Raw genomic sequence first — 12691 nt, 5'->3', positions numbered from 1 at the left:
TCTCTACTAAAAATACAAAAATTAGCTGGGTGTGGTGGCGGGTGCCTGTAATCCCAGCTGTTTGGGAGGCTGAATCACTTGAACCTGGGAGGCAGAGGTTGCTGTAAGCTGAGATCATGCCATTGCACTCCAACCTGGGCAACAGGAGCAAAACTCCATCTCAAAAAAACAAAGAAAAATGTTTGCAAAGCATCTAGGGCAATAATCTAGCATCCAGTAAAATGATCAACTAATGTTCCTCATTTTTATTTACTTTTTATTTTTATTATTTTTTGAGATGGAGTCTTGCTGTGTTGCACAGGCTGGAGTGCGGTAGAGCAATCTCTGCTCACTGCAACCTCCGCCTCTGGGGTTCAAGAGATTCTCCTACCTCAGCCTCCCAAGTAGCTGGGATTACAGGTGCATGCCACCACACCCAGCTAATTTTTGTGTTTTTAGTAGAGACCGGGTTTAGCCATGTTGGCCAGGCTGGTCTCAAACTCCTGAGCTCAACTGATCCACCTGCCTTGGCCTCCCAGTGCTCGGATTACAGGCATGAGCCACCACACCCGGCCCCTCCTTTTTATTTATTTATTAATTATTATTATTTTGAGACTGAGTCTTGCTCTGTCGGCCAGGCTGGAGTGCAGTGGCACGATCTTGGCTTACTACAACCTCCGCCTCCCTGGTTCAAACGATTCTCCTGCCTCAGCCTCCCTAGTAGCTGGAACTACAGGCACACGCCACCACGCCCAGCTAATTTTTGTATTTTTAGTAGAGACGCGGTTTCACCATATTGATCAGGCTGTCTTGAGCTCCTGACCTCGTGATCCACCCTCCTCGGCCTCCCAAAGTGCTGGGATTACAGACTTGAGCCACCTCGCCCGGCCTCCCTTTTTTTTTTTTTTTTTTTTTTTGAGACACAGTCTTGCTCTGTCGCCCAGGCTGGAGTGCAGTGGCGCTATCTCGGCTCACTGCAAGCTCCGCCTCCCGGGTTCACGCCATTCTCCTCCCTCAGCCTCCCCAGGAGCTGGGAGTACAGGCGCCCACCACCTCGCCCGGCTAGTTTTTTGTATTTTTACTAGAGACGGGGTTTCACCGAGTTAGCCAGAATGGTCTCGATCTCCTGACCTTGTGATCGCCCACCTCGGCCTCCCAAGTGCTGGGATTACAGACGTGAGCCACTGCGCCCGGCACCGGCCTCCTTTTTATTTTTTAGCGACAGTTTCTCACATTGTCCCCAGGCTGGAGTGCGGTGACGAGAGCACGGTTCACTGCAGCCTCGACCTCCTGGGCCCAAGCGAACCTCTCACCTCAGCTCCTGAGTAGCTGGGATTAGAGGCCCATGCCACCACGCTCAGCTAATTTTATTTTTTGTAGAGATAGGGTCTCACTGTGTTGTCCAGGCTGGTCTCGAACTCCTGGCCTCAAGCGATCCTCCTGCCTCGGCCTCCCAAAATGCTGGATGGTGGTTGAGCCACCACACCACCCACGGTCTCCTTTTAATGTAAAACATTAAACAATGTTTTACACCGTGTCAGTGAAAGCAAACTGTACTCTCTACGGCGCTAGTAGCAAAAGCAAAGAATTATTACCATGCCTAATAGAGAGCAGCCCTAAAAACAAATCCAGGTCTGCAAAAGCCGATCGACAACTCTGTGGTGATTTAGAAGAGAATTGCAAGAAACACAGAGCGTCCCAAGTGACAAGGATGGTCTGGCGACCACATTTCCCGGCAGCCCTCGCGCAGCCAGGCCGCTTAGAGGATTGGACTCCTCCGCAGGAGGCGGGTGACAAAGGGAGGGGATAGGCGTGAGGTACTGTGGGTAGGAGACGGCCGTCGGCGGAGGCGCCATTTTGTGGAGCCGCCGAATCTTGTTGGAGGTTCGGGGACTCAGAACCGCTACTGCTGCTCGGTCTCTCCTTGGGGTAAGTGCGGTGGCTGTCTAACGACAGTAGGTTCTTGCCATTGGGGCTGGCCCCCAGGCCTCCCTTGTCAGCTGCCGGAGGCGACTGATCAGCTCCAGCCGGTTCTCTAGAGGGGCTAAATTACCCCAGGCGTTGGAGGGCCGCGCCCTTCCTTGTTGCCAGCTCTCAGTTTCCAGAGGTCGTCCAGCCAGCTCAGCCTCTGGCCTGCTTCTCTCTGGCTGTGACTTTGCCCCTTGTGGGTACACGTCCCCTAATCTCCAGCCCAGCGGAGCAGTGGAGCCGTCGCCTGTCCCTCTGGCCCTCCTCGGGAGCGCCCTGGCAGTCTCTGGCCGCCATCCCCCCTCAACTGCAACTGAATCGCCCTCTCCGAAAAGCTGTTCGGTGATGGCCGATCTCCGGGTTAGTTACCTCTTGGGAGGCGGGAGGGGTGTGTGCGGGGAGGGCAGGCCGGACGCTGGAGTCGGTCGAGCAGGCCGTGACGCCGCCATCTCGGCCGCGAGACCCCACGGAGGTGGGTGCCGGCACCGCCCGGGAGAGAAGGGGCAGCACCAGTGAATATGCCTCGGGACTTGTTTCCCCCCAGTGGTTCTTTTTCATTTATTAATATCAACAAATCATTGAGCATACGCTCTATACTAGGCTCCAGAGACTACTGGAACTGATTTCTCGGACCTCGCGCTCATCGAACGCGGTCCAGCTGTGTGATGTCTTATTACCAACGGGGAGCAGGTGGGCCGGGCTCTTCTCCACTCAGTGGTTTGTAGTCATAAGAACTGACTCAAGACGTGGTGGTTATTGTTACCTAGGAATTAGGTCGTTTCTAGCTTTGCTCTTGTCTTATGCGATATGTTATTAATGTAGTAGATTTCAGTCAGCTCAGTATCCCAGCTTCTACGAGATTTTAAATTTTTCATCAGAAATGTTTGAATTTCATGTTGCTCTTTGTATTAAATGAAGACACTTGGATTAATGTTTTAACGGTCAACTATCCCACTAGAGTTGCTTTGATACAAAACCGAAGGAGCTCATTGCAGCTCTGCCCTTTTTGCTTTGTAATTCTAAGGTAGGAGCAGGGAAGGAGTCTTCTGCTTGCTCCATATTATGATTCTGTTGTTAAATCTGGAATCTAATATTTTAAAGTATTCTTAATCTTCCGGTTTTGCTCATGGTTAACAAAATATTAGCATGATTTTAACGTTGACAGTTTGTCCCCACCACCTCCCTACCTTAGATAATCGCTGTCAGTGATTTGAAGGTTTGATGAACTCCCAGCCTCAGTAGTATCCAAGCTTATGGAGCTGCTCACTTAAGTGATCTCTGAGATTTACAGCAATTACTCTCTCTTGTCTCCTAGAAAAAATAAAATTTGAACCTTTTGGAGCTGTGTGCTAGATCTTCAGTGGGACAATGGGTTCAGACAAAAGGTAAGTTACTATAGTACATGACTTTGAAATCAACATTTCAGTGGGGACTGAACTCTTTGTTTAAAATAGTTTATCAAACTAATATGTGAGTGTTTCGTGCCAGGCATTGCTGATGAACACCTTTATGGTCCTGTTGTCACAAACTACAGTCTAGTGAGAGAAAGTACCGTGTGAACATGCTGTGATAAAGTATAGGGTGCTCTTATAACACATAGGAAGTATGTCTTTTTCTTGTTCACAGCCAGGAAAGCTTCCTGGAGAAAGTATTCTCTGGAAGGAAGCTGAAGGATAAGAAAGAATTTTAGGCAAAGAAGGGCAGGGTAGAATGGGTCCCTGAGGGTTCCCTGTGTGGACAGCAACCTTTGCAGAATCCAGGAGATCATACAGTCTGGCACTTAGCACAGTTCCTGGCTGTGGTAAACAATCAATGAATGCCAGTTCTCGTTATTGTTCCCTAAATAGCAAGATGATCCAGACTTAGAGAGCTGAGAAGCTTGGGACCGTGTGTTACATGAAGAAAGAGCGAGCCAAAGAATTAGTGGAAAATTAAGATGAGAGCATTTGGCTATTGGGTACACACACTCAGACTATTTGATTTAAACACACAACCTTATTCAGCCATCTGCCTTTTTAATATTGAGGTCAGTCCCTGTGGTAGATCACATTGACAGGCTCGAGGGACCTTAGGAAATGTTCATGTCACATGGTGTTTTAATGCTATGTCAGCAGTCTGTGGTTCTAAATAGCTTATTAAATTAACATTTACCCCTTTGGGGTGTCTCAGTCCCATATTTCCTTTGATTCTTTTTATTAAATTTGTATATTCTAAATGAAGCCCTTATAAACCTTTCCTTTGCCACAGTTTTATGAATCTGGTAAAACAATTTACAAAAGACCTATTTTATCTGTGGTCAAATAGGTTTAAGCCCCTTATTATTAGGTTTTCTCATGAAGCCCAGTGCTGCCCTTCAACCAAAAATAAACCAGATGTTATAAGAAGAGTGTTCTCTTAAGGGGTGCTAGTTTTGGGTAACTATCCAGTTATATCTGACAGACAGCTAAGTTGCCTGATGGGGAAAAAAAAGACTAACTTAGTTCATCCAGGTTTTTGGTCCATTTTCTAGTAGGTATGATACTCTTGAGAGTAGATGAGCCAGGGATGTACTTAATTTCACCCTTTAAAATTGGGTGAAATTCGAGTAACTGCTTTTTTCCTGTTTTTGGTCTGAATCAGGGATGAAGGGATAATATGTAGACTCTAGGCTTGACAAAGTGCAAAAATAAACTTGGATAACATGACCCTTTCTTAGAAATATTCAACCCAAATGTTTGTTTCAAATTTAGCATAAATTCCTGACAATTATCATTACATTTAGGGATGTAGGTATTTTCCCAGTGGTTATCTTAGTAAACTGGAATTTAGTAATACATTTTAACACTTTAAACTATTTGGATATATCTTATAAACTGATCTGTGGGGCGTCTGTATTTTTAACTCTGTCTTTTAAAGGTACAAAATGTGACTGACTTTAGAATGAAAATTATTTTCCCTGGCAGAGTGAGTAGAACAGAGCGTAGTGGAAGATACGGTTCCATCATAGACAGGGATGACCGTGATGAGCGTGAATCCCGAAGCAGGCGGAGGGACTCAGATTACAAAAGATCTAGTGATGATCGGAGGGGTGATAGATACGACGACTACCGAGACTATGACAGTCCAGAGGTGAGTGACCAGTGGCTGCATAACCCCCAGAAACACCCTGAGTCTTATAGTAATAGAAACAGCAGCCAGGCCGCCAGGCCCAGTGGCCCCTTCCCATAATCCCAGTACTTTGGGAGGTCAAAGTGGCCAGATCACTTGAGGTCAGGAGTTCAAGACCAGTCTGGCCAACATAGTGAAACCCATCTCTACTGATAATACAAAAATTAGCTGAGTGTGGTGGTGGGCACCTGTAATTCCAGCTACTTGGGAGGCTGAGGCGGGAGAATCACTTGAAACCTGGGAGGTGGAGGTTGTAGCAAGCCGAGATTGCACCGCTGCTCTCCAGCATGGGTGACAAAGCAAAACTCTGTCTCAGAAAAAAAAGAAAGAAATAATAGCCAGGGTTTACCTAGGGCTTACCATGTACTTCTGAGCACTTGACTTCATGAATTCATTTAGGTCTCAGTACAGCCTGATAAGGTAGGTGTTATTACCATTTTAAAGATGAAACAGTGGGGTTATGATAACATATTAGTTCTGTGTTTTGAAATGAATGATAAATATAAGTTGTTGGCCAGGCGCGGTGGCTCACACCTGTAATCCCAACACTTTGGGAGGCCAAGGCAGGAGGATCCCTTCAGCCCAGGAGTTCAAGGCCAGCCTGAGCACCATAGGGAGACCCTGTCTTTAAAATAATAATAATAAAAATAATAAAATATAAGTTGTTTTAGTTATCTCGGTATATCTTTTTTTTTTTTTGAGACAGAGTTTCACTCTTGTCACCCAGGCTGGAGTGCAGTGGTGCGACCTCAGCTACTCAGGAGGCTGAGGTATGAGAATCGCTTGAGCCTGGGAAGTGGTGGTTGCAGTGAGCTGAGATCGTGCCATTGCACTCCAGCCTGGGCGACAGTGCGAGACTCTGTCTCAAAAAAAACCAGAAGGCCGGGCGCAGTGGCTCACACCTGTAATCCCAGCACTTTGGGAGGCCAGGGTGGGTGGATCATGGGGTCAGAAGATAGAGACCTTCCTGGCTAACATGGTGAAACCCCGTCTCTACCAAAAATACAAAAAATTAACTGAGTGTGGTGGCAAGCGCCTATAGTCCCAGCTACTGGGGAGGCTGAGGCAGGAGAATCGCTTGAGCCCGGCAGGCGGAGGTTGCAGTGAGCCGAGATCATCACACCACTGCACACCAGCCTGGGCAATAAGAGGGAAACTATCTTAAAAAACAAACAAACAAAAAAACAGAAAAAGAAAACACTGCAGACTGGGCGTGCTTGTAATCCCAGCACTTTGGGAGGCCAAAGCAGGAGGGTCACTTGAGGCCAGGAATTCAGACCAGCCTGGGTAACATAATGAGACTGTCTCAAAAAAAAAAAAAAAATTGCAGTGAACATTACCATGGAATGCTTGTATCAGTTCTGTAGACTTCCCTCTAAGGATAATTTCTAGGCACGGAGGGCCTGTTTCAAAGAGTACAGGGTGATGTTAATTGTGATTTTGTTTATTGTAACTCAGAGAGAGCGTGAAAGAAGGAACAGTGACCGATCTGAAGATGGCTACCATTCAGATGGTGACTATGGTGAGCACGACTATAGGCATGACATCAGTGACGAGAGGGAGAGCAAGACCATCATGCTGCGCGGCCTTCCCATCACCATCACAGAGAGCGATGTAAGGGGAAATGACAGTTATAACCAACAGTCAGTAGGCACAATGAACTTTGAGCTTCTACCATTATTTTCTCATGTTATTGTTTTATCTTAAGCCAGTAGAGGTTGTGTATCCCTTATACAAAATGCTTGGGACCAGAACTGTTTTGATATTTTGGGTTTGTTTTTTTTTTTAAGTATTTGCATTTACATAAGTTTAAACATTTGCATTTACATAAGTCTAAACATGAAATTCATTTATATTTCGTATATGCCTTATACATGCCAAAGGTAATCTTATACAATACTTTAAATAATTTTATACACAAAACAGTGTGTGCTTTGGTTTTTTTGTGTGATATTTTTGTTTCCGTTTTTTACACAGGGTCTCATCACTCAGGCTGGAGTATAGCAATGCAATCATAGCTCACTGCAGCCTCAAACTCCTGGGCTCAAGTGATCTTTTTACTTCAGTAGCTGGCAAGTGCATGCCACCACACCCCGCTAATTTATTTTTTGTAGAGACAGGCTAGGCTAACTGTGTTGCCTGGACTAAAAGTTTTGACTGCCCTTTTGTCTGTGACCTTTCAAATAAGGTCGGGTGGAATTTTCCAATTGTAGTGTCATGTCAGTGCTCAGAAAATTTCAGATTTTGGAGCATTTCAAATTTTTGGATTAGGGTTGCTCAACCTGTATCTCAGCTAGTGAAATATTTTTCTGTCTTTAGGGAGGAGTTCTCTGAACTAGGTTCAGAAGTAAATTACCATATTGGCCAGCTGCTGTGGCTCATGCCTGTAATCCCAGCACTTTGGGAGGCCAAGGCGGGTGGATCACTTGAGGTCAGGAATTTGAGAACAGTCTGGCCAACATGGTGAAACCCTGTCTCTACTAAAAATACAAAAATTAGCTAGGTATGGTGGCATATAGCTTTAGTCCCAGCTACTCAGGGGGAGCTGAGACAGGAGAATCGCTTGAACCTAGGAGGTGGAAGTTTAGTGAGCCAAGATCACGCCTTTGCACTCCAGCGTGGGTGACAAAGCAAGACCCTGTCTCAAAAACAGAAGTAAATGACCATATTTATATTTAGGCTTTGAAGCTCAATGTATGAGTGTTCTGAATGTCTTTAACCACAAGGAGCAGGTCTTGTGTCTTCATTAGCTCCTAGAAAATAATACATTTTTATTGAATTAGTTACTTATTAGATGCGGTTGATTGGTAAATACCTAATTTTCTTTTTAATCTGGCCACCCTTTTATTAGTTGAAAATTAAACTACCCATTTGAAACCTTAGAAAAGCTTGTTAAAAAGGAAGGTTCATTCAGACTGGCCAATTAGAGTCTTAGTGTACTTGGCACTGCCTGATTTCCAGCAGCATCTCTGGTCCTCACCCTTCCTTCCAGCCACACCCTACTTCCCACATCCTGGACTTTGGACATGTCCATTGCTCTACTGTTGTGCCTTTTTCTGCTTGGAGATGCCGGTATGTAAAGCCTGATCTATCAGGCAGAGCTGCTTCTTCGTTATTCTCTTTCTAAGGCACTGTATTCATGACCTTTACTGTAACTCTCAACACACATGTCTTCATCTCTACCACAAGATCTCTGAAAATAGGCCTCTGTGTGACCTAGTCACCTCTGTGTCCCCAACCCTTGAACACAGTATGTTACTCAGCCAGTGCTCTTGGTAAAACTGAATGTGAGGTTTTAAAACATGCTTTTAAAAGATGTAAATACACAGCATTGTGCCAGTATTTGTTTTATTGGAATAATCAAAGTAATATTCTGACTAATGTATAGTTGAATTTTGGATAAAGCTCGAAATAAGCGTTGGATTCCCATAGCTTTGGGTTTCTAAACCCTGGAAGTAATGAATGTGACAAATGTGAGACGGGATATTAGAGTTAATAGTGGGTAATCATTCCATTATTTGTGATCCACTGTACATCTGCTACACTGTACATGTTAGATGCTACAGTGATACAGAGCGATGGATCTTGCCTCAAAAAAGCTTATGGATGAGTAGCTAAGGTCAGCAGATAATGATGACAATGCAGAATAGAAAGGGGTTAGAGGCCGAGTATGGTAACTCATGCGTGTAATCCCAGCACTTTGGGAGGCCAAGGTGGAAAGAGTGCTTGAGCCCAGGAGTTGAGTCCAACCTGGACAACATAGTAAGATGCATCTCCAGAAAAAAGCCAGGCTTAGTGGGGCACTTGTCTGTGGTCCCAATTACTTGGGAGACTGAGGCAGGAAGATTGCTTGAGCCCAAGAGGTCAGGGCTACAGTGAGTCGTGTTCACACCACTGCACTCCAACCTGAGCGACAGAGCAAGACCCTGTCTCAAAAAAAGAAAAAGAGGGTCATGTTGGAAAAGGTCCTATTGAAAGAGGTCTACCTAAGAGCTCTTGAAGGTTATTTAAGGGAAATTGTTGCTAGTGGAGGGTAAGGAATCTTCTATTTTTATTTTTGTGAGACAGGGCCTTACTCTGTCACCTAGGCTGGAGTGGCGTGATTGTGGCTCACTGCAGCCTCCAACTTTTGGGCTCAGGCAATCCACCAGCCTCAGCCTCCCAAGTAGCTGGGATTACAGGCATGTGTCACCACTCCCAGCTAATTTTTTTAATTGTTTTTTTTTTTTTTTTTGTAGAGACAAGGTCTCTCTTTGTTACCTAGACTGGTCTTGAACTCTTCAATCAGTCCTCCCGCCTGGGTCTCCCAAAGTGCTGGAATTATAGGCGTGGAAAACTAAGGGAATGGTGTGGTAGGTGGGCCCTTCAGGCAGAGGGGCATCACATGAGCAGGGAATAGAAAGGTACTGAATCTAGGTAAGGCCTAGCAATCCGCTTGATTTGACTGGAGTCAGGCTTTTGGCAGGGGAGGGATGAGTGGCAAAATGCTGTTGTGGCTAGGGGCTAGAATTTTCAAAAGCCTAGCTAAGCGTAAAAGAATTTTTACTGAGGGTTGGCCAGGCGCGGTGGCTCACGCCTGTAATCCCAGCACTTTGGGAGGCCGTGATGGGCAGATCACGAGGCCAGGAGATCGAGACCATCCTAGCTAACATGCTGAAACCCCGTCTCTACTAAAAATGCAAAAATTAGCTGGGCATAGTGGCAAATGCCTCTAGTCCCAGCTACTTGGGAGGCTGAGGCAGGAGAATCGGGAGGCTGAGGCAGGAGAATTGCTTGAACTCAGGAGGCGGAGCTTGCAGTGAGCCGAGATCGTGCCACTACACTCCAGCCTGGGCAACAGAATGAGACTCCATCTCAAAAAAAAAAAGAATATTACTAAGGGTTTTGATTAGTAGCAGAGGCTGCTCTAGTTAGGAAGGGCAGAGCTGAGTTCAGTTAGCTGTGGCAGTGGGGATGTGGGAAGGAGCTGCAAGAAGTCCTGCAGGAGTTGATTCAGGAAGCCTTGCTGATTGATCAGATTGTCCCCTTAAGGTGGAGTCTGTTAGGCATGTGGCCCTAGGACCTTGTGGAGGAAGTGGACAACATAGGTAGCACAATGCCCTTAGCAGACTTTTTGGGGCTGCCTTGCTGATGATAAAAAACTTTTGTAATGCTGTGTATTTTAGGCTTCTTCAGGGAAACGAAAGTGGCTCCTGTAAGAAGGCTGGTTTTCAGCACAGAATTTCTGAGTTTCCCAAATATTACACAAAATTCTTAGAGAATTTGCTTATTGGGATCTTGGTATTTGTAAAATGTATGAAGAACATCTGAAGAGAATCCTACAGTCCCTCTGTCACGTATGATATCAGTAACTTGTTTGTTGTTTATTTTTTCTTTTTGAGATAGCTAATTTTGTACTTTTAGTAGAGACAGGGTTTCACCTTGTTGGCCAGGCTGGTATCGAACTCCTGACCTCAAGTGATTGGCCCGACTTGGCCTCCCAAAGTGCTGGGATTATAGGCGGGAGCCACCTGCCCTAAGTATCTAATTGCTCTGATGACTATTTTTTACTTAATAGGTTACTGCATATGAACCTGAGTCACAGGGTGGGGCCAGGCTCCTCACTTTTTTTTCTTTCTTTCTTTCTTTTTTTTTTTTTTTTTTTTTTTTGGAGACAGTGTCTCGCTCTGTTGCCCAGGCTGGAGTGCAGTGGCTCAGTCTCGCCTCACTGCAACCTCTGCCTCCCGGGTTCAATTGATTCTCCTGCCTCAGCCTCCCAAGAAGCTGGGATTATAGGCATATGCCACCACACCTAGCTAATTTTTGTATTTTTAGTAGAAAATACAATAGGGATTAAACCAGGTTGGCCAGGCTGGTCTCGACCTTCTGACCTCAGAAGGTCAGAAGGTGACCCGCCCACCTCAGCCTCCCAAAGTGCTGTATTACAGGCATGAGCCACCGCACCTGGCTGCAGACCCCTCACTTTTATGTTAGAAAGTAGGTAATTATGTTCCACAAAGTCACCATAAATACTGAACCATTTCTTGTAGGGGAAATAGAGTTGGGTTTCTGTGAGCCTGTGGTTGCGTTTTTGTTGGCTGCTTAGCATGGAACCTTGTTTTATGTGTTTCTATTTGAAGATGACTTACTTAATATGTATCATTGATTCATTAACATTGAACTCACAGCCAATGCCACGGTAACTTGTGCCTGAATAAAACTTATCTAGCATACTCTGTAAGGCATATCAGCCACTAGACAGCATTTCAGAACTCTGCTTGGGGAGCCATTTTAAACAGCAGAATCACCAACAAAAAGCACAAAAAACGTGGAAAACGTGGCACTAGACACTTGTTTACAATATGAAAGCTTGAACAGGGCAAAGCATCATTTTTTTAGATCGCAGCTGGAAACTTGTGTTTGAGCAACTCAGATTTTTCACTGCCTTGCACATGTCTGAGAATGACCATGAAAATGCTATAAGAGGCCAGGCACGGTGGCTCACACCTATAATCCCAGCACTTTGGGAGGCCGAGGTGGGTGGATCACAAGGTCAGGAGATCGAGACCATCCTGGCTAGCACGGTGAAACCCTGTCTCTACTAAAACTACAAAAAAAATTAGCCGGGCGTGGTGGTGGGCGCCTGTAGTCCCAACTACTCGGGAGGCTGAGGCAGGAGAATGGTGTGAACCCAGGAGGCGGAGCTTGCAGTGAGTCAAGATTGTGCCACTGCACTCCAGCCTGGGCGACAGAGCGAGACTCCATCTCAAAGAAAAAAAGAAAGAAAGAAAACTGCTGCAAGTGTTGATTTGAATGTTAGAAATTTTAGTGAGTGGTTGAATTCACAGGTGTGATATCTGAGGACAATGAGGATTGGCTATGTATAATCTTGCAGCTGTTGCACCTAATTATGGAAAGTAGAGGCTAGTGAGAATTCGTTTCCACGAATTTCACCCTGGTTTTTTTTTTTTTTTTTTTTTTTAATGGTAGTATTCCTGCCTGATATTATTGATGAAGAGACTAAGTATATTTTTGTGGCCTTTGGAAAAAGGAGTTGGTCTGACATTGGAACAAGCCTACCAGCCAGAATACTTTTTTTTTTTTTTTGAGACGGAGTCTCACTTTGTAGCCCGTGCTGGAGTGCATTGGTGAGATCTTGGCTCACTGAAAGCTCCGCCTCCCAGGTTCACGCCATTCTCCTGCCTCAGCCTCCAGAGTAGCTAGGACTACAGGTGCCCACCACTGCACTCAGCTAATTTTTTTGTATTTTTAGTAGAGACGGGGTTTCACCATGTTAGCCAGGGTGGTCTCCATCTCTTGACCTCGTGATCCGCCCGCCTCGGCCTCCCAAAGTCCTGTGATTACAGGTGTGAGCCACTGCACGAGGCCTAATTTTTTAAATTTTTGTATAGAGATGGGGTCTTACTCTGTTCCCCAGACTGGTCTCAAACTCCTGTCCTCAAGCACTCATCTTGCCTCATCTCCCCAAAGCACTAGGATTATAGGCATGAGCCACTGTACTATCCTGTAGAACAAAGGACAGGGAGATTAGACTAAAGGATGGAGGCTTGAGACATCATACCACAAGCAAGGATGTTTGTCATAACAGAAATTAATT

At 45.5% G+C, this 12691-nt stretch overlaps 1 protein-coding gene across 2 annotated transcripts in view; it reads left to right on the top strand.

Annotated features, from left to right (window-relative positions):
- Positions 1-1798: 1798 nt before the first annotated feature.
- RBM5 (RNA binding motif protein 5) overlaps positions 1799-12691 on the top strand; it is a 31969-nt gene continuing 21076 nt past the window's right edge. Inside the window, exons 1-4 of one of the 2 annotated variants that reach the window (XM_007984286.3) lie at positions 1799-1908; positions 3263-3332; positions 4890-5055; positions 6553-6708. In XM_007984286.3, coding sequence (XP_007982477.1) covers positions 3316-3332; positions 4890-5055; positions 6553-6708 — 339 coding nt within the window. In that variant the 5' untranslated portion in view covers positions 1799-1908; positions 3263-3315. The remainder of the gene's footprint in view (positions 1909-3262; positions 3333-4889; positions 5056-6552; positions 6709-12691) is intronic. The other variant, XM_007984287.3, reaches the window with a different exon arrangement.

The sequence above is a fragment of the Chlorocebus sabaeus genome, chromosome 22 (genome assembly GCF_047675955.1).
Source record: "Chlorocebus sabaeus isolate Y175 chromosome 22, mChlSab1.0.hap1, whole genome shotgun sequence".
NCBI classification, from domain to species: Eukaryota; Metazoa; Chordata; class Mammalia; order Primates; family Cercopithecidae; genus Chlorocebus; species Chlorocebus sabaeus.
Note: the sequence above shows the minus strand (reverse complement) of the source record. Positions and strands in the feature narration are given on the sequence as shown.